Genomic DNA, 21,649 nt, shown 5'->3' with positions numbered 1-21,649 from the left:
AAGGGAGCAGACCTTGCTGGATGTCACCCATAATTTCACAGTTTGCACATCTGTGTCAGTGAAACACAAAGAAGGAAACAGGCAGGTAGGGATCAGTGAAACAGCTTGGTAAGAACCGGCATTGGGGACAAATTCAGCAGACACCAGCAAGCTATACACCAAGGGAGGGAGAACACAGTAATTGACACACAGGTGCAGTTCAAGTGCAAAGAATTAATAAGAAACGGCAGGCAGAGAGGAAGATGTCAGCAGGATCAGGATGTGATGGCAGATCCCTGCCCCCTCCTTCCGATTTGCAAGCAGCCAGGAGAGGAAGGAATCAATGTCCTCCCCCCTTTGTCTTTCCGGATTTGAGAAAAGACCAAAAGGCTTGAAAGAGGGCTCTACTTACTCCTTCTTCCTGGTCTAAGTAGTTAGTTGCTCCCTGTCCTCTGAGCTCTGGAGAAGGCAAAGTACTCCAATCCCTCAGAGGAGTTTTCAAGGATGCTGCTCTGCATAGCAGGTGGGCAAGGGCAGCGACAAAGCCTTGCACAGAACACAGGTCCCTTTCAGGTACAACCGAGGGAGGGGGACAGCCTCACTTTTCATTTGAGAAGAGAACGCAGATGGAGAAAAAGAGCCCCTTTAGGTATCTGCCACCTGTTAATCCAAGCCCCAGAAAAGTCGCTCGCAAACTACTCAGACCAGGTTCGTGTCGATGCAGGAAAACCGGTTGCAACACATACCTCCCCAAAGGCCTAGTCCAAATTAGGAGTGTTGCAAGCAACTTTCATCTCGCTCTCTCTTAGTACCACACACACATGCACACTAACAAATTAAAGAGTCACAACAAGCCTGCCAGCCAAAATCCCACCCATTTTTATTTTAAAAAAAAAATAAGTTGGGGAGAGACATAATCACTCTGAAGCAAGAGGATTCTCCACCTTTCGAGAAGGTGGAGAAGGGAACCGAGAAAACTCACTCTGCAACCTCTTGTTGAAACAGGCCAAAAACCAAAACAAAGCCACACCCTTCATTAGTACGTTTGTCAAAGCAAAACACACCAAATTACAGTGTGCTGCGAGGAATGGGCACTTTGGGTCTCAGCGGCGAAGACGACCACACATTGCTACAAACTACAGAGGAAGGAAGTCTTTATGGACTTCCAACTGATTTAAATTAGGGTGGAACATCTAGCAAAGGGGGGGGGAGGAGGGAAAAATCACTTTCAGGAAGAACAATATGGAAACAGCAAAATAGCTCGTGCTAGGAAGAGGGGCAATGCTTCTTTGTTGTGGAACCAGGGAAGGAGACATAAGAAAATAAAAATGAACACATGATGATACCCAGCTCTACCTCTCTTTTAAATTGGAACCAGTGAGGGCAGTGAAGGTCCTGTGTGAGTGTCTGGAGGCAGTTGAAGGATGGATGGTGGCTAACGGATTGCGGTTGAATCCTGACAGGACAGAAGTACTGTTCTTGGGGGACAGGAGGCGGGCTGGTGTGGAGGACTCCCTGATTCTGAATGTGTTTACCAGCTCCATCTGGTATGCTGGCTGAGACCGTGGACCGTCTCATCAGAGTGGTGCATGTTCTAGTTATCTCTCACTTGGATTACAGCAATGCGCTCTATGTGGGGCTACCTTTGAAGATGACTAGGAAACTACAACTAATTCAGAATGTGGCAGCTAGGCTGGTGACTGGGAGTCGCCGCCAGGACCGTATAACGCCGGTCCCGAGAGACCTGTATTGGCTCTCAGTAGTACGTTTCCAAGTGCAATTCAAAGTGTTGGTGCTGACCTTTAAAGGCCTAAATGGCCTCGGTCTGTATCCCTGAAGGAGCGTCTCCACCCCCATCATTCAGCCCAGACACTGGGGTCCAAGCTCTAAGGGTCTTCTGTCAGTTCCCTCACTGCAAGAAGTGAGGTTACAGGGAACCAGGCAGAGGGCCTTGGTAATTGCACCTGCCCTGTGGAATGCCCTCCCATCAGATGTCAAGGAAATAAGGAACTATCCTACTTTTAAAAGACATCTGAAGGCAGTCCTGTTTAAGGAAGATTTTAATGTTTAATGGTGTATTGTGTTTTTAATGTTCAATTGGGAGCTGCCCAGAGTGGCTGGATTATTATTATTATTATTATTGAAAACAACATACAAAAATGTGTTAGATGAGGAAAAATTCATTGCAAAATTGGATATGTTAGTCAAAACTGCAAACAAAAATATGTTTATTAAGAGAAATCTATGCTAAAATGCTGATAAATTTTCTTCAGGAATTCACTAAATGCTGCAGAAATGTGGAGAACTGAACTTAAGACTGGGGGGGGGATGAATAACTGGGAACACCAAAGTTGGCAGATCCTTCCACCCCTATTGACAACGGGGGTGGAAAATGGTACCTGCAATTCTCTACACCACAACATCTTGTTGCTAGCCCAGTAGGTCCCCAAATCCCATGCCCTGGACCACCTCAAAATTGCTGAGGGTCTTGGAGAAGCACTGTATGGATTCTCTGCCTGTTGTAGCAATTGCAATGTATCGTGCAAGATGCTGTACAATTTTAATGGATTTTTAAAATTTCATCTTTTATTTCTTACGTATGGCTCCCCCCCTACTGCAGTTTGAGTTCCACAGAGTTCAAATGGCAATACGATAAAATGCAATGTAAGAAAGAAAAGAAGACGTTCAAATGCAATTCAGAATCAATGAGAGTATTTGATGTGACTGGTGTGCTGCCTCCTGTCTTCAACCACACACCAAAGATGCGCTGCAGATGACCTGAATGAGGCTTGTCGGCCACTGTTGGTAGAGTTTGGGAACTTCTGTGCTAAACTAGACACCATGTACACACCAGAGGGTGAAAAATTGTGACTTGTCTTTTGACTTGGTGGTGGTGGTGGGGACGGGGCAGTCTTTTGCGAAGTAAAACGGCGAATGCAGTACACAAAGGTACAGAGCCTTCAGGGGCACATAGCAGGAGGAGTATGAGAATTAGGGTCCCTGTTTTCATGTCTGAACTATTTGAGAAGCAGCTTTGCATCAAAAGGAGGAAATGGCAGCATTTGGAGCCACTGTATGCAATGGGACTGGATGTGTGACATTTTCTTCCCTGAAAACTCAGCGAAGACCTTAATAGTTCCCCCTGCTCTACTCCTTCCAAATGATTACAGGGCTATTTAATCCTCATAATTGCTGTAGCAGAGCGCAGAGCCACTGATGAAACGATCATCTGGGTTAAGCCTCACAATACTGGTTTCGGATTCTGCAGCCTTCTTAAAACTCAGAGTAATTTCCCGGGAGATAGCAATCAACACATTTTGTAGACTGAAAAAAACAACAACCACCACCACCAGTGGCTCAGGCTTTACTCATCTTTTAACTTATACAGCTCCTGGGCTGATAAATAATATTTCAGAACTAGCTATGGATTCAGCTTCTGCCCTCAGTTCAAATGAGATTGGCTCAATTTAATCTGAGCTAAACCAGTCACCCCGGAAACACAAGATCTGATTTCAACCTTACTCTCTCTCTCTCTCTCTCTCTCTCTCTCTCTCTCTCTCTCTCTTATTTGATTTTTTATTGATACACCGAGAAAGAAAACAAAAACAAAAATACAAATGAAAATAATAATGAATGCAACCTCTCATTGCCCTCTGAAACCATCCTGGTCCTTCATTCGCTGTCAAGGCTGGACCATGAACAACAGACTGTGATAAAGGTAAAGGTAAAGGGACCCCTGACCATTAGGTCGAGTCGTGACCAACTCTGGGGTTGCGCGCTCATCTCGCATTATTGGCCGAGGGAGCCGGCATATAGCTTCCAGGTCATGTGGCCAGCATGGCAAAGCCGCTTCTGGCGAACCAGAGCAGCACATGGAAACGCCATTTACCTTCCCGCTGTAGCGGTACCTATTTATCTACTTGCACTTTGACATGCTTTCAAACTGCTAGGTTGGCAGGAGCTGGGACCAAGCAACGGGAGCTCACCCCGTCCCAGGGATTCGAACCGCCGACCTTCTGATCAGCAAGCCCTAGGCTCAGTGGTTTAACCACAGCGCCACCTGGGTCCCAGCATAAAGCATTGCTCCACTTGAGCCGCAGTTGCCACCTGACTCTTCCTCTTCCCCACTACTGCTACCCTCTCCTCATTTTATCAATTTATGTGATCTGGTAGCAGACGTGGTAGCCTTTCTGCCTCTCCCCTTCTCCCCACTTTGTTCTAGGAAAGGCCAAGAGGGTCCCCTCTTCATAGTGAGTCATTCTGAGATAGGTGGCCAGGACAGCGCCTAGGAATACTTCTTAAATCGAAGGGAAGAGGTTGAGGGTTGACTTTGTTGCATTGGCTAGAAATGCTGTTTAAACTTAGAAAATAGCAACTTTAAACCTTCTTTCTGAGGTGAGTCAGGAACCATTTAACAAGCAGGCAAGGAGATATATACTGTAACCTCTTTTGTTCTTTAAGGGAATATGTTATCGTTATGTAAATGTACGAGCAGGAATTGATAAATCAACAGCTGATGGATAGTGGGAAAGGGGATTTATTTTTATTTTTAAAAATAACAACCAATAATTGGGGATTGAATATAAGGAATGCAATGTAAATTAGAAATAAATATGTAATATCAAGCAGCAATGAGGGGAAGTAGGGACACATCTAGTATGAAGAGTGGGAAGTTAACTTTTTTTGGGAAATGTATTAAATGATGTAATTTGGCATTGATTTGTTAAAAATTAGGGAAACTAATAAATATTATTGGGGGGGGGACCATTTAACAAGCAGCAGAGCCAAATGTCAGACCCATAGAATGTATGAGTAAGTGAAGGAGGCAACATGTGAGAACATAAGGACATAAGAACAGCCTATTGGATTAGGCCAATGGCCCATAATGTCCACCATTTTGTTCTCGCAGTGGCCAACCAGATGCCTCTGGGAAGCCCACAACATGACCCAAGTACTCTCCCCTCCTACAGTTTCCAGCCACTGCTATTCAGAAGCTTGCTGGAGGCAGAGCACAGCCTCTGTCATGGCTAGCAAGCCTTGATACTGGAGCATACAAAAGCAACATGAAGCCTTCTCGAATTCCTTCCCGTCCAGAAAGATCCAGTAGCTAGCATGGGTTGGCAGAGTGAATCTGGGGCCTGGAGGAACCTCAATGAGAAGCTTCCACCTGCAGATTGAAGTTTGTTCTCAATAGATTGAAGTTTGTTCTCTCCCCTGAGCTCCCTTCTGCCCAGGTCCAGCCTGTATTCTGAGGAGTACATTAGTGTCTGTCTCCAGATAGGTGCTCCCTGTGAAATGTGACTGGAAGGGGTTCAAGAGGAGAATGAATGAAGAGCCCGTGTTCTTGGCCGCACAAGGGCAAAGAGAAAAGGCAGAACGCTTTGCTTCTGTCCCCATCAGTTATGGTTATCAGCTTGCAATTAAAGAAGCAGCATTTGGTCCAGTGTAACGGATGCCTCAAGTGCCTATTTATGAAGCATTTGGATTTATTTTCGTTCCTAGCTCATGCACAGCAATCTGGACACGTTCCAAACATTCCCCTTATGAACTTCAGAAACACTTCCACTGCTGAGTTAGTGCCAGGATCATTTCTCTTCTGAGCAGCAAAAGAAAACAAAAACAGAAAAAAAATTATGCCCAGAAATCTGAAATGATCTAACTTAATGAGCTCATAAACTTCCTAACATAAAGCAAGCAACATACACAATCTGTTAATGGAGGCTCTAATTTACTGCTGCCTGCAAAACAAGCATGTTGTTTTTTTAATAGGGTGAAGGTCTCCTTTCTTTATTAACTTGCAGCTAAATTATGCACTGAGCAAACAGCATTGCCAGAGGTCTGCAAACACATACACACACCCAAGAGATTTGCATAGCTACCGGACCTGAGCTGGTAAGCATTTTGGAATAATATATAGACTGCAACCAAATCCCCACAAGGGCATCCAAACTGATCCCGTGAGCACCTAGCCTGCAGAACTGGTGATGTTACAAGTGTCACATAATATTCATTCTGCGGTTGTAAGAAATTGATATTTTAGTGTGGCAGCACCTACACTAGGAACTCCCTGCCTATTGACATTGGCTAAGTGACCCAGGTGGCGCTGTGGGTTAAATCACAGAGCCTAGGGCTTGCTGATCAGAAGGTTGGCGGTTCGAATCCCTGTGACGGGGTGAGCTCCTGTTGCTTGGTCCCAGCTCCTGCCAACCTAGCAGTTTGAAAGCATGTCAAAGTGCAAGTAGATAAATAGGTACTGCTACAGCGGGAAGGTAAATGGCGTTTCCATGTGCTGCTCTGGTTCGCCAGAAGCGGCTTTGTCATGCTGGCCACATGACCTGGAAGCTGTACGCCGGCTCCCTCGGCCAATAATGCGAGATGAGCGCTGCAACCCCAGAGTCGGTCACGACTGGACCTAATGGTCAGGGGTCCCTTTACCTTTAAGTGGCTACATTACTCTTTTTGGAACCTGCTAAAAACATTTTTGTTCAGGCAAGCCTATCTGGATATGTAGAAGGTTGGTGTGTGGTTTAATCCTCTTAGTCCACCCCAATTTTTAAATAGTTGTTTTCAACAGCTTTCATTGTTTTATTCTCAAATGTCATTGGCCAGGCTTTATCCACTCTGCAGTGGCTAGCATGCCGACACATTTCATGCAGTTCTGTCAAAAAGAAAGAAAAATATTTATTTCTCAATTCAAAGTGACTTCAAGATGCAAACTGGTCACAGGTCAAGGATAAAAAAAGTCTGTTCAAGACAATAATAAAAAAGATCTGGTCCTAACTTATAACCAGTTATTCTACGGGGGGGGGGGTGGTGGTGTCTGCAACAAAATGTTGCATTCAGAGCTCTTTTCTATGATCCCAGCCAGCCACCCCCTGTTCCAGAATACTTATTTCCATTCACCTTGGTTTCTTCCCCAGACCCCTCAGTCCACATTCCATTGCTAATGAGCGTGCCCAGTCCTGATTGGGGTTTTTTTTGGGGGGGGGTTTCCTACACATAGGGTTTTCTCCCTCTTAAGACTTTTGTACTGTGGCAAATTTTGGGCTTTCCCAGAGGCTCCTTATAGCTCCCCCTAGTACATTGACTGCATCAAATTGGCTACATTAAGACCCATGCTTGGGAGGACGAGGTTTGCATTAGTTTATAGGATTGATCACAGCCAGATTTATGAAATCCTATGCGTTGCAAACACAGCTTAACCCCCCCCCCCCAGTGACCACAATTAGCTCCTCCACAGATTCCTTTTCCAAATGGCTGAGTCATATTAACTGAGTGGTTCTATCGTAAAGTTTACGGTTGCTGCACAATATGTTTCTTTCAAACAGATTGCTTTTGTCAAGCAGGAATCTCGCAATCTTACAAGAGATTGAGTGAGTCGCTATAAAGGGTGGCAATGATGGAAAATTGATCTCCTTGCTTTACCCTGGCAATCAATTCAGCTGCACAGTTTCTTTTTAAAAAAAAAGAAAAAGAAAGAAAAACCCAACAAGGGGGAGGGGGGGAGAAGACAGGCAGAACAAAGATTACACAGTTGGGAAGAGAATTAGATGTATTTTTCTTTGCTATACCTTTGGCTCCATTCAATAAACTTAAGGCTAGATTTTTAGTTGCATGTTAAACCAGCAGGAGGCTGTAAAACAACTACAGCAGCAGAAACTCGAGCAAAATCTGGTGGCCAATTTGAGTTTTGGATGGTTCATAGAGAGTGATGCTGTGCTTGGGTCCTCAACCTGTTCCCAGTCAGCCCTCACCTGGCTGCCTTCTTAAATTACAAGCAGTCCAGGGTGTGGCGCTGCATGTTCTTTCCTTATTTCCATCGGACGCAGTGGCAGAAAGTAGTGTCAATTGATTTCTAGGGCTTGAGGACAAGGGATGTGTAGGCAAGGTTCTCAATAGGAGCAACAAGACATCAGATCTAACAACAGCCTGTGAGGTTGGTTAACAAACAGGGGTGCTTCTGTTGTTGGCATCCATCTGCCTCAAAAGGCAATGGAGTGTGCCTCCAGGGGTGAAGTCAAACTGGACCACTTCAACATTGAAGTGGTCTCTCTGGGGTGCAAGTCTGAGCAGTGTGCATGGAGGTCCTGGGCTGGCCAGACAACAAGACCCCCCTCTTGGCCTCGCTGATGTGGTCCAAAGGAGAGCAGAGCCATGCATTTGACCCCAGCTTGGATGCAGGAGTTGCCAGAAGGAGGCGTACAGGGCAGCATCCAACCATCTTAGGGGCTCCACTTCGGATTTATTTGGGGTTTACTCCTTAGCCCTTTCTTCCTCTAAAGATGTCCCACAAGGCAGAGGAGTTTTAGGATGAGTGTTTTCCTTCTCCTATAAGGGCTACCTTTCCAGGTTGATGAGCCCTATCTGCCCCTCACTTCAATGCACAAGTAATGCATAAAACAAATGTGGGAAAATAACACATTTTCAAGGGTCATGCAGAACAGCCCTTACTTTTACCCCTTGTAGAACTCAGGGAGGAGGAGGAAGAGCGGGATAGTTAGAATTTGTTGACTTTCTCACTGGCTCAAGCCTTTTCAACCTCCCTTCCTGCAACAACAGCACCAGGCTTTTTATATAATAATAATAATAATAATAATAATAATAATAATAATAATAATAATAATTTATTATTTATACCCCGCCCATCTGGCTGGGTTTCCCCAGCCACTCTGGGCAGCTTCCAACAAAATATTAAAATACATAAATCCATCAAACATTAAAAGCTTCCCTAAACAGGGCTGGCTTGAGATGCCTTCTAAAGGTCTGGTAATTGTTGTTCTCTTTGACCTCTGGTGGGAGGGCATGCCACAGGGCGGGCGCCACTACCGAGAAGGCCCTCTGCCTGGTTCCCTGTAACTTGGCTTCTCGTAGCGAGGAACCGCCAGAAGGCCCTCGGCGCTGGACCTCAGTGTCCGGGCAGAACGATGGGGTGTAGACGCTCCTTCAGGTATACTGGACCGAGGCCGTTTAGGGCTTTAAAGGTCAGCACCAACACTTTGAATTGTGCTCGGAAACGTACTGGGAGCCAATGTAGGTCTTTCAGGACCGGTGTTATGTGGTCTCGGCGGCCGCTTCCAGTCACCAGGACAAATACCGGACACCCATTTGGACAACAAATGCATAAATTTACCTGAGTCTTCCGTCCTCTGCTGCAGCTCCTCCTGGTATAATCTTAGTAATAAATATCCCAGGATCATCCCCAATGTGTGGGTTGTCTGTTCCTCCAGCAATGCTGAAACCCAGGCCAGAATTTCCCTAAAGAAAATAACAAGGGGAGAAAAGAAAATTATTGTCTGTTACAGGAGGACGATCGTTCTCAACCACCGAAGGCTGGTCCAAGTGGGGTGTTGCACCACCAACTCTAGTCTGACCTGAGCCGACCTCCACTTGCAAGCCTTCCTGCTTACAACAGACCCAGGGGGGTGTCACAGCCTGTTGCCTTTGTCCTCCTTAGTCTTAGTGCTGCACATTAATATATATAATTCTTTTTATATATAAAAAGAATTAGTTAGTTCTGCCTGACTTTGGCTCTGGCTCCACCTACTGTTTAGGCTTCTGCCCTACTCCCAATGGGCACCAGCCAATCTTAGCCTCAGCTACACAAATATAACTGTTAACTTAAAACATTGGATGCAAAGTGCCTGGCTGTATAAAAGCAAAGCTCGTGTGGTGGTGGTGGGAAACGGCACTCAGCCTTGCAATCCAAACACCAGTAAATTTCAGAGGGAAGAGCACTCTGCCCACAGAATTTTAAGTGCTGTGTTATCGATTCACTCCCCATTTGCTAAAGAGCTATGCTGCCTTGGCAGAAGATGCCTTTAAAGCACGCCACTTTAACAACCCAAGCTTATTTTGTCATTGCAAAACATCCCTTCTCTTTACTAAGATAAATTGCATCTCTTCAATGCTATTTTCAAAAGCTTCCTAAAGGAAAAAAAGAAGAAAAAAATCCTCAACTGTTTGCTAAATTGCTTTGGTTACAATAAATGCTCCTTGAAGAGACATGGTAGAATTCCACGGGGACCTCAGCTTGAGCTGAGGACTTCAGTTGGAGTTGGTGACAGGGGTTGGGGAAATGGGCACCTATGTCCCTGAAGGGTTGGGAAAATGGGCACCTATGTCCCTGAAGGGTCCTGCTGCTACACCTTGCTGGTCCTTCAAACTTCCCTGTCATCTCAAACCAAATGAGTGGTTGATATGATTAAGAATTCATCTCCATTCACTAGGCACCTCTCTTTCTTTAGGTGCCTGTGTGTTTGGGGCTCAGAGAAAGAGCAACCAGGGTGGGACAATTCATCGATGGGGGCTCATTGAGGACATCTTGCTCAAAGTCCCCCCAATCATATAATCAGAGTTGGAAGGGACCCCAAGGGTTATCTAATTCAGCTCCTTACAATGCATGAATTTTGCCCCAGACCAGTGGTTCCCAACAGGTGGTCCGCGGACCCCCAGGGGTCCGCGAGCTATGCCAGAGGGCTCCGCAAGATGCTATTAGAATAAAAAAATATATTAAATATATTTCGTATGATAACAGATTTTTTGTTTTGGCCGCTTCCTGCATGAGCAGAGTCTAGCGCAAAACTAGAATTAGATAGAGGCAGTAGTTCTGCTGTATGCCGTTAGGTGGCGCTTTACAAACACTACTGTTTTGCAAAGAGGCAGCACGCGCATTCTACTAACGCTCACCTCCCCAAGATGCTTTGCGCGCATCGGCTTCATTTGTGCGCTACTGCGCAGGTACCCTGTCTTCTCCATTCCCCTCCCTCCTCCCTGGAACCTAATATTTCAGAAATAATGGACTCAAAGGACAGATTTAACTCATCTCATTAAGAACTGAAAATTAAAACTAACTGTATACTGATGGAGTACTCTGTTGTAACTGTAAAAAACGTATAAATATAAAATATAAAAAGACTCTTAATTTGGCTCTCACTTTTTAATTTTAGGATTAGGAATTAATGGGGGTCCTTGTCACAATAGCGGCTCGATGAGGGGTCCTCGAGAAAATTTTGTTGGGAACCCCTGCCCCAGACAATCCCAGGGTTGGCTCAAAACACCAATCTTCTGGTTAGCAGCATTTCTCTTTGTGGTGGTTTTGTCCCTGCTTCTGAACTGAGCACGGTGGTGTCTTGGAATCACAAGCGGGGAGAGTGAAGTTACAGTCTGGTCCTTTTTGCAGGCTGATGGACTAGGTGGACCTTTGGCCTTCTCTAGAAGGGCTCTTATTACATTCTTACCAGAGATGTGCAATGGATTCTGCTGAGTCCCAAGCCGAAACTTGACCTACTAGGAGGGATATTTGGGTGTCAGGCTGAGACAGCCATGGATTGCTATGGGTCAGCTGGAATGTCACTGAGCATTCTGGGGCTTTCACAGGGTGGAGCATCTGGCAGGAAAATCTACCAATAAGCTGAGGCCTACCTAACTGCTGGCTGCATCTTCTCAAGAGAAGGAAAAAGCCTGACGCTTCCTGGCTCACCTTCCTGCCTGATGCTCCACCCTACAGAATTGCTGTGTCTGGTCAACAGCTGTTGACCTGAGGCACCTTTGAAGGAACACTTTGCAGAACTGAACTCCTGCCCCCACTCTCGGTCAAGGGGGGGGGAGGAGAGAGGAGATACAGCATCTTCTCCCCCACCTCTCCCACCTCCCTAACATATGTTTAATTGGAGTTTTTTCCCTAATTAAACACCACCCCCACCCCTGAACTAATTCAGGACAAAAGCTAAGGAGCTGCAGGTGGTTCCTATCTGGGGAGGGGGGCATGATCAGAGCCATGAAGTGCACACTCTTCATCCTTATATGGCAAAATTCAGGTAGCAAGGAAAGCAGGGTCCTCTTTTAGCATTTTGCTGGCATGTATGTGATGGTGGCTGTTTTAATTACAACATTATCATTTTTGTTTTAATTGCAAGGTTATGATTCATTTGCAAGTTATGATGCAGATTGGGGGGGGGGAAGCAAGCCGCAAGCTTTTCCAGAATGAATCATTGCCGTCTCCTAAAATTTAACTGGAACTGCAGGCCAGCAGCACTGTGAAGTCTATTCCATCGCTGTCCCCCCAGGGGCAACATTTCAAAGGAAAGGGTCAGCACCCCTTTGCAGGCACTCCAAGATCCTGTAAATTGCTAGTAATTAATCCTCTTGGAAACCTTGACCCAAGCCCCAGAGTCCATCAAAGCTGTTGCACTGGCTTGTTCGGCCGTTGAACACATCCGCCGAAAAGGCATTGTTAGATCACACACACACAAGTTTAGCCTTCTTTCTTCTTTGGATAAATTGGGGGACTTGAGCACAAAGGTGATGGCAGACTTCGCTGCGGTCCTTGATGAAATAAATGGCACTGAGCCAAACCTCAAACTGGAAAACAGCCCAAAATTTGAGTAGGGGCTGGAATTCAGGGTGCACACATCAGGTGGAAGGCTGGGTGAGAAGGAAGCAACAGGGCAGGGAGGAGAGCAGCGCTGGGCTCGCAGGGTAGGTACTGTGAGCCATTGCGTCCTTCTCAAGGTGCCCTGCAGCTAGAGTGTGCTGTGGGAAGGATGCAACACGAAATGGCAGGCTGTTGTGAGGAATGTACCCCCCCAAAAAAACTGCACCTGGGACGACAGCCTGCCAGCCTCCCCACCCACTACACCTCTGCCCCCACTATTCCCCAGGCTCTGATCCTTCTTCCCTTGATGGTTTCCCAGCTGGTTCCTCCCACCATTCCTTTTGTGTCCAACGAGTCCATGACAATAACACATTTCAGAAGGTTTCAAACAAATTCTCACATCCTTCCTCTGTGCTCTATCCTTGCTTCTAGGAGACCGTTTTTTGTGTGTGAGGCACATGCAAAAGGGATCATTCCATTCCATCACAGCAGGAGCACTTTCCCCACCTCTAAGTAAATGCCATTGATCAAACAGATTGCAGTTCAGGGCCCAATGTTGCTGTTTATAAGGCTTTACATTTACAATGCACACTCCCTCTCCCCAATCAATTACTCAGCCTACTTCCTAAACGAGAGAAAAATCACTGAGGATTGGTCATGAAGGCACAAGCAGGATTGGAAAGGATTGCTAAAAGCTGACTGCATTTGTGATCGACACCTTTCCTTTGGATTGGTGCTGGATAATGTGACCCCCGTGACAAAATGACAAGTTTTTTTTTTAAATAATTTTTATTAATTTTTAGAAAAAGAAAACACATACAAAGTATACAACATAAACTCTGTCCCTTCATTTTCCCTCCACCCACAAGCCCACCTCTGCCACCAGTGAGACCAATGGGTATTGGGGAACAAAGGGGTCCATTTTAAGCTGGGTTTGACCTCCCCCCTCCTTCCTCCCCCCTCATCCCCCCCCCTGCCACTGAGAGGACAAAGGCGGAGGATCTCTGGGGATTGGCTTATCCCCCAGCTATTTCCTCACTGTACTGGAAAAAAGAAAAACAAGGAAAAAAGGGGAAAAAAAGCAAAAATATAAAAAGGGGGGGAAAAGGAAAGGAAAAAAAAGGAAAAAGGAAAAATATTAATGGCTTCCACGACTCTCCTCCTCCTGGATTTCCCAACCTCTTTACATAGTTATGGCGGGTTTTCTAATCCAATTCAGAATCTTATTCTTATAATATTAACACAATCCTCCTCCTTCTTCATGCTGTCCCCCTCTGAGCCCCCCCCCCTGCCACTGGGGTAGCCCGAGGAGTCCAGCAGTCAAAAGGTTCCATTTTTGTGTCTGGGTTTCCCTCCACCCTTCCCTCTCCCCTCAAGGCACCCCCTGCCACTGGGTACCAAGAGTAAGAAGGGGGAGACAGGCAGTTTTCCACCCAAACACCTCCTGATCACCAAAATTATTCAAAAGCAAACTCTAGGCATATTTCCTTTTTTTAAAAAAACCATAATTTTTATTGATTTTACAAATTACAAATTACAAATTACATACATGAACACCTTTTCCACCTTCTTCCCACCCCCCTCCATGGGTCCTCCCCTGCCACCAAAGTATCCCACGTAGGTGAACAGTCAGAAATGGTCCATTTTGTGATTGGATTTCTGTCCTCCTCCCCCTCCCCTGCCCCCAAAGCCCCCCCCCTGCCACCAGGGAGCTCCAGTAAACCAGGACAGTACGCAGGAGGTCATCCATCCAACCATCTATTGTCATACCAAAAAAAGAATAAAAAAGAGAAAAGAGAAAAAAGAGAAGAAAAAAGTGACAAGAAAGAAAAAAGACAATACAAAACAAAACAAAAAAAATCTTTCTTCCATTCATAATTGTTAAACCATATTTTGTGGGCTTCCCCACCCTCCCCCCTTCCCCGGTTTTCCTCCCTTTTTTATCATCTTCAACAGTTTCTTATTTTATAAAATACACCTTTATACCTTATACTACTTTTAAATTAGCTATTATCATTTTCACCTAATGTCCAATCACTGAAAAATCAAACTCCCATTTTTTCTTCCCGTGCCTAATTTTTACCCCCTCTATAAGCCTCCATATTTTCACCTTTTTCCAAAATCAATTCACTTTTAAAACTATAACTATTCCCAATCTAACCTTACATCCCCGATTACCGGCTCCACCCCCCCAATCCAGCAAGTTCTGTAGTCAGCAGTCCAGTTATAATCCTGTAATCCATCCTTATAATCACAACTTCACTTTCCCTTCACCCCACCCCCTGTTTACAGCCTTTTGCCATCCAGGCCTCCATACAAGACCCCTGAGCTTCTTCTCTTCTCTGCTTATTTTTTCCCTCTTCCCTGTGGGCATTCTGGAGTTCCAGTAAATCCAATCGTGCCCCCCTCGAAGGGTTTTTGTAGAGTAAAATCATCATTTCTTTCCTGGTGGGCTTCATTTTGTGTTATATTATCACAGTCCTCATCTTCATCTTTTCCTTCCAAATCACAGTCCCCATCATTGTCATTCTCACACTCGTCTTCTTCAGTTTCAATAGCTTCATCCTCTAAGAAGTCATATTCTGCCATCACCATCTGGAATTGTTGCTGTAACTCTTGCTGTTGTGTCTCCTCTTGACATAGTTCTATTCTTACTTCCCACATTAAGGTCAAAACAGTCCGCTGGAACTCAGGCGAATACCTTTTTGTTGACATAGTTCAATCCTGTCAAGGTCAAAACTTGTCACATGGGGTGGAATATGGTCACAGTTTATTTTCTCGACTCCATTTTAACAAGCTGGCTGCATTCTTCAAGTCTTATTAAAAATAAAGTTCGAACTCGCATTTCAAAAGCATATAAACCAAAAAGGAATTTCCAAAAAGTCCAAAAATAAAGATAGAAATAAAATTTGACTTATAAATCCTGATCAGCTCACTGGGTTGTCTGGGCTGCCGGCTCCCGAGGAAAAGAAAGGTCTTTCTTGGTCTTAACCTCTTTCTGCAGGGCACTCACAACCACAGTCTCTCTCCCCTTTTACCCTGCATTTAGGGGAGATTCTCTTTGATGCCTTTGAGGGATCCTTTTAAGTTGAGATCTTCTATTTACGGCTTTGGGTTTCTATTTACTGTCTCTTATGTTGCCGTGGGGGGGTGGTGGCTTCCTCTTTCCCCCCCTCTCTCCCAGGTCCAAATTGTTTTATAATCCAAATCGTGAGATTACTTACAGTCTTATTTCCAATCGTTTTATTTTCAGAAGAATCCAGCGCTCTCCGCCTTGAAGCTTCTCACCGCTAGGATAACGTTACCGCTCAAAATGGCCCCCGCGACTTCTACCCTCCTCGCTCCGGAGCTCTTATTAGAGCTTGCCGGAGAGTTGGGGAGTCCGGATTGGGGCTCTGCCGAGCAAAATTCGCCCCCGGGACGCCCTTCCCGAGGTTCTAAGGGGCGCAGCGTCGCTCTCGCTGCCCTCCCCACTCCTAGCAGAGACGGGCCGTCTCGGAGACGAGACGGGACCCCGCCGATCGGCGCTGGCGCTGAACCGGAAGCCTCTAGGCATATTTCCTCAGCCATTCTTTTTACTCCCTCCAGAAAGCTCTTAACCTTAAACTATAAAAATCTCTCCTCCCCCCCCCAATGTCCCTCCTCCCAATTGGATCAGCATATCCTTTAACAGGCCAAGAGTCCGACACCGTTGTTCATAAACCAAAAAAAAAGTACCTTAAACTAAAATTTTTTCCCCACACCAATTCTTTCCCACATCCACTTCCAGACCTCTGCTCCTCCCTCTTTCTGCCTTTCCCTCCCTTCACTAACACCATTCAACATTTCAGTCTCTCCAGGATTTTCACTTCCATCAATCTTCTCTTCACTTTGCTTCTCCTTGTCGGCCTCATCTCTTTGTTCTGATCTTTGTTTTTCATCATCCAACACATATTTTTTATGGTCTGAATCAGTCTCCAAATTGTCCTCAAATTGTTGCTCCTCACACACAATCTCATAATCAAAATTGTCCTCTAAATCTTGCTCTTGCACCTCATTCTCCTTTTCTGTTGGATTGAAGCATTGCCTTTCCTTGTAGATATCTTCCCATGTTTGTAGATAGCCCAGCACAGCCTCCTGGAAAGCTCGAGAGAATTTTGTTTTCATAGTTCACTTGACCACAGGCAGACCAGAGATAAGGGCAGAAGGGTACTGGAAAATTCCTCTACCACGTTGTCGGCTCCATCTTGGCTGTTCTTATCCTTTGTCTTTAACCTCATCAGATTTCAAATTTACAGTCCACTTAAATCCTTTTAAAACCTTTTGAATCAATTTTTCCAATTCGCAGGAATAAAATCGTCTTTCTTAGTCCTTTAACAATTTGACAGCTTTTGACAGCTGTCAAAGCGTCCTCCCCCTTGTTGCTGCTGAACCTCAAGGGGCAACGACACCGGGGGCTGGGGAGGTTTGGAAAAGTCTTTCTTTCTCTCGGGTCCGCAATCTTGAAAGAAGTTTTCCCTTTTCGGCTTGGGAATATTTAATGCGCCTCCTGATTGTCCATTTGGAAGAGATCGGCTTCCGTTACTTTAGAATCTCTTCCTATCTTCAAATTTAAAATTTTTAAGATCCGAATGGAGATTTGACTTACTTTGAAGAAGTCTTTTATTTCCTTGGAAGAATCCGCCGCTTGCAGGCTGAGGACTCGGAGCTTCACTTCAAGGAGGTAAGATGAAACCCAAAAATGGCTCCCGCGACTCCACTCCGCTGGCTCTCGATTGCTCTACTGAGCTCTCGGGCAGCAGAGGATTCGCGTCCGGAGCAAACAGCTGGGCACTATGTCACCGGGACTCTCTACCCGGTGTTTTTTCGGGGAGTCCGCTCGCTCTGCGGACTTCCCCCCCCTCCACGAAGCCAGGGACTTCGGAGCACGAAGTCCCTGCGTCCAACTTCACCAGCGCGACGAATCGGAAGCCCAAAATGACAAGTTTTGAAGGGTGGCTGTGTAAATTATAATGGCCCCTCTTCAAATGTGAACTGGATCAAATTTCTCCTTTAGTTACAACACCTGACAAAAATGCCTATAAGTGTAGGTTTTGTCCCATTCCTCCTGTGGCCGTGAAGAACACACACACACACACACACACCTGCTCAAAGCTATTTTTAGTGGGTGTTTCTTGTGTGGAGAATTCCACCCCTTTCCCTTCATTCACAAATGGAAGCCACCTCATTAAAACATCAGTCAGTTAAGAAGAGTTACATGTGTGTGAGAAAATGTGAGGATGGTCTCTTCCACACTGGCAACAACAATAGGAAATCAGCCATGGTCTTTGACTAAAAGTGTTTGCATTTAGGTGCTGTGAAAGCAAAAAAATCAAAGTAGACAAGCACTGAAATTGAATGCTGATTGCATCTCAAAACTGTGTGGCTCAGATCCGAACAACACTTAACATTTCTCTATGTACGTTACATTGCGGTCAATGCAACCAACTCAGGGGAGAAGGAGACTTTAATAGCCGCAGCAAACTGCTGAATAATCTCCATCATCAATGGCGCTTAACTGCGTATTGAATCATAGCCATAACTTGCTCCATCCCTTGACTCTCATCCCTGCTCTATTAACACAATTTGAAAATGAATTTATTTTTACATGACTTTGAGAGCTTAGATCCAAGGATGCTCATTCTCAGAGTCTAATTGAACTTTTGCATTTTTAGATCAATAGGAGAGACATTGGCTTCCAGGGGACAGTTTACTGAAGTCATTTTTAATATTGACGGATTTTCCCATACATAGCTTGGGAAATAAAAGCTGCATTATTGATGTGCTTCTTCTGCATTGGCATATGTGTATATCCATAAAGAAATTGAGCAAGCATTTCTGCAATTAATACTCTACCCCTCTCAAACCAGCTGCTTGTGCTCCTGAATCACTTGTTATTTTTAATGATGCTGCGTGACTTGGTTCAGCCAAGGATTACTTAATGGTTTCTTCAAAGAATCAAAGAACTGTAGAGTTAGAAGGGACCCAAAGGGTCATCTAGTTCAACCCCCAGCCATGCAGGAATCTCAGCTAAAGCATCCATGGATCGCCATCCAACCTCTGCTTATAAACCTCCAAGGAAGGAAAATCCACAACCTTCTGAGGGAGTCCATTCCACTGTCAAACAGCTCTTACAGTCAGAAAGTTTTTCCGTATGTTTAGTCAGAATCTCATGGGTGTACTCAGCATGGGGCAGGGGGTGCAGCTGCCCCTCCCTAGAGAAGCAAAAAAAGGGGGGAAGCTCCCACGCAGCAAAAAAAAACAGCCGGCAGCGGAGAGCGGAGTTGCAGTGTTCATCCTCAGTGTGGACCATTCCCTGGGACAGGGAAGGATTGCTGGGTCACCTCTGTTGGTTTTTGCATCGTAAAAGTTCCCTTTAAGTCCTTTTCTAGCCAGCAGCTAAATCACTCTAATCCTAGTTTCTTTGTTTCCCTGATCGCCGTGCAGTCCTGTGTTGGGCTGAACTGCTGCTTAAGGGCTTGGCAGTTTGTAGCCAGCAGCTAAATTACCCTAATCCTACCCTACCCTACCCCCTCTTTGTGCATAGCCTCGGGCCCCTTTTATCAGATTTGTTTTGGCAATTGCTCTTTCACCATATGAGAAAGCTGCATGTTATTGCGGTAGAGGGGGTTGGACTAAATGACCCCCAGGGTCCCATCAAAACTTTGAGGTACTATTCCTGGGTTGACAGGATAATAGTGCTGATAACCCCTATGATGCAGGTTCAATCCCCATTTGGGCAAGCTGCATATTATTGGTTGGCAGGATAGTAGTGCTGATAAAGCCAAATTTTTGTAGGCCCAATCCCCATATGGGATAGGTGCATGTTCTTGCATTACAGGGGGTGGGACTAGATGACCACCAGGAGCAGATGTGGCTTGGGGGTCGCTTAACACCATAATCTTCAACATTTTCTGAGGGAAAGAGGGGCACCCTACCATACTCTCTGCCGGTGAGAGTACTCCTTAATTTTTCTACATCTTTAAAATATGTGGTTATTGAATTCAGTTTTGTTCCCGGTAAAGAGTATTTGTAGCACAGTAGTCTGCTTTAACCAGTGTACATGGTGGCAGGACTGTATATGCATTACTATACCACACAACTGCCGGTTTGTTTAGTCCAGGTACGTAAAAAGGCCACACCAAACAAACCTCAACATTTTCTTCAAACCCAAGAAAAATGATATTAGTATAAGACATGTAATTAGAATACTAATTAAAAAGAATTCAAGCAAATAATTGTAATAACTACCGTAATAAAACACTGCTATAATTATATATAATAAAATTTTGGTTTCATTCGCCTTTTCCGTGCTGAAATGTCACAACCTGGACGACCATGGCTTGCCCCCCCCTAGATTTGTTCCTGGGTACGCCCATACAGAATCTCCTTTCTTCTAACTTGAAGCCATTGGTTTGAGTCCTACCATCCAGAGCAGGAGAAACCAAGCATGCTCCATCTTCCATGTGACAGCCCTTCAGCTCTTTGAAGATGGCTATCCTATCTCCTCTCAGTCCCCTCTTTTCTGGGCTAAACCTACTCAGCTCCTTCAACCGTAAAAGCAAATCTTAGCACAGAGATAGGGAACCAAAACACAGCTATAATCAAAATTTGCACTTCTCCAACTTCTGTGCTGTGTTTAAAAATGCTTGTGGTTTTTTTTTTTAAATACAATGTGTGCAAAAAAGCATATATTCATGAAAATGTAACTGATTATATTAGGGAAAACAGCTTTGCAGTGAACTGAACCTAAGGCTATAAAAAGTAGACACTTGAGAGGAACTGAAATTTGTCCATCCCTATTGCTGTCCATGCATCAAGTGGAGGTGGGATGTCTGAAAAGAAAAGCTGCTGTATCAGAATAGGTTCTTCCTGCCTTTTGGAGTCCTGCACAATCAGCTAGCCAGGTCTTGATTGTATGCTCTTCAGGCTCCAAGGAGCACTTATATAAGCCAATTAGGATTCATTCGTGCTATATTCTGGCCCCCATCCTGCAATGTTCTTTGGAAGCTGAATGCGCACTCAGCATCCTTCCCTGGCTCATAATTAGTACCAGTTAAACTTTTTAGAGTGCTCAGCACCTTGAGAGATCAAACTGCACCTCCCCCAGGTACACCAAACAGGCACTACATATACCTGCTGGTAGTTAAAGCACATTGGCCATCGGCTCAGCATAATCTTTAGGGCGGTGGGCGCATATTCTGGGTTGGGTTTTGTTTTTGTTTGAAAGGTTCATCTTAAGTAAGTGTGCCTAGGGTTGCAGTTTAAGAAGAAGCAAAGGAGGGAGAAAGGTTGTTTTCTGCTGCTCCAGAGAAGCGGACACGGAGCAACGGATTCAAACTACAAGAAAGAAAATTCTACCTAAACATTAGGAAGAACTTCCTGACAGTAAGAGCTGTTCGGCAGTGGAATTTGCTGCCAAGGAGTGTGGTGGAGTCTCCTTCTTTGGAGGTCTTTAAGCAGAGGCTTGACAGCCATCTGTCAGGAATGCTTTGATGGTGTTTCCTGCTTGGCAGGGGGTTGGACTGGATGGCCCTTGTGGTCTCTTCCAACTCTATGATTCTATGATTCTATGATTCCTCCATCATTGTGCGACAAGCACACAGAATGCAATGAGATTGAGTGTTTTTTTTGGGGGGGGAGGCTCGGTTAATTTTATTGTACACAGGTTGTACATTGACAATAAAGGTATTATTATTATGAGAGTAGAGAGAAGGACACTTAAGAGGGTAGTGATCATGCAGGTTTTATCAGATGAATGTAAGAAGAGTCTGCTAGCCGTTGATAGCCTTTCCTCTATGAATTTGTCTAAAGCTCTTTTAATGCCATCCCAGTTGGTGGCCATTACTCACATTAAAAATAATAACATTTTTTCTTCTTCCTTCCTTTTTTAAAAAAACCCTGCTGCCTAAAAGTGGGCAACACTTTAGTTGATTAAGGCTGGTTTTAAGTGATTAATCTAACTTAGAGGTGCCCTAGTTGTCCCAATCAGCATGGCAAATGGTCAGGGATGATGGGAGTTGTATTCCAACAACTTCCGGCAGCCACATTGGCTAGGACAGGAGATGAGGCCTCTAAGGCAGGCATAGGCAAACTCGGCCCTCCAGATGTTTTGGGACTAAAACTCCCATCATCCCTAGCTAAAAGTGGTCAAGTTTACCTATGCCTGCTCTAAGGAATAGAAATCTTGCTCCCTTCTCTTCGCTGGCAAATATTTGTTATTACAGTGGTACCTTGGGTTACAGACGTTTCAGATTACAGACGCTTCAGGTTACAGAC

At 45.0% G+C, this 21,649-nt stretch overlaps 1 protein-coding gene across 10 annotated transcripts in view; it reads right to left on the bottom strand.

Annotated features, from left to right (window-relative positions):
• DLG2 (discs large MAGUK scaffold protein 2) overlaps nucleotides 1-21,649 on the bottom strand; it is an 835,907-nt gene that overhangs the window by 215,447 nt on the left and 598,811 nt on the right. For all 10 annotated transcript variants that reach the window (XM_088668833.1, XM_088668834.1, XM_088668835.1 and 7 more), the window contains one exon: nucleotides 9,110-9,234. In XM_088668833.1, coding sequence (XP_088524959.1) covers nucleotides 9,110-9,234 — 125 coding nt within the window. The remainder of the gene's footprint in view (nucleotides 1-9,109; nucleotides 9,235-21,649) is intronic.

The sequence above is a fragment of the Zootoca vivipara genome, chromosome 4 (genome assembly GCF_965207765.1).
Source record: "Zootoca vivipara chromosome 4, rZooViv2.hap1.1, whole genome shotgun sequence".
In the NCBI taxonomy this organism is placed as follows: Eukaryota; Metazoa; Chordata; class Lepidosauria; order Squamata; family Lacertidae; genus Zootoca; species Zootoca vivipara.
This window is presented reverse-complemented; position numbering and strand designations above follow the sequence as displayed.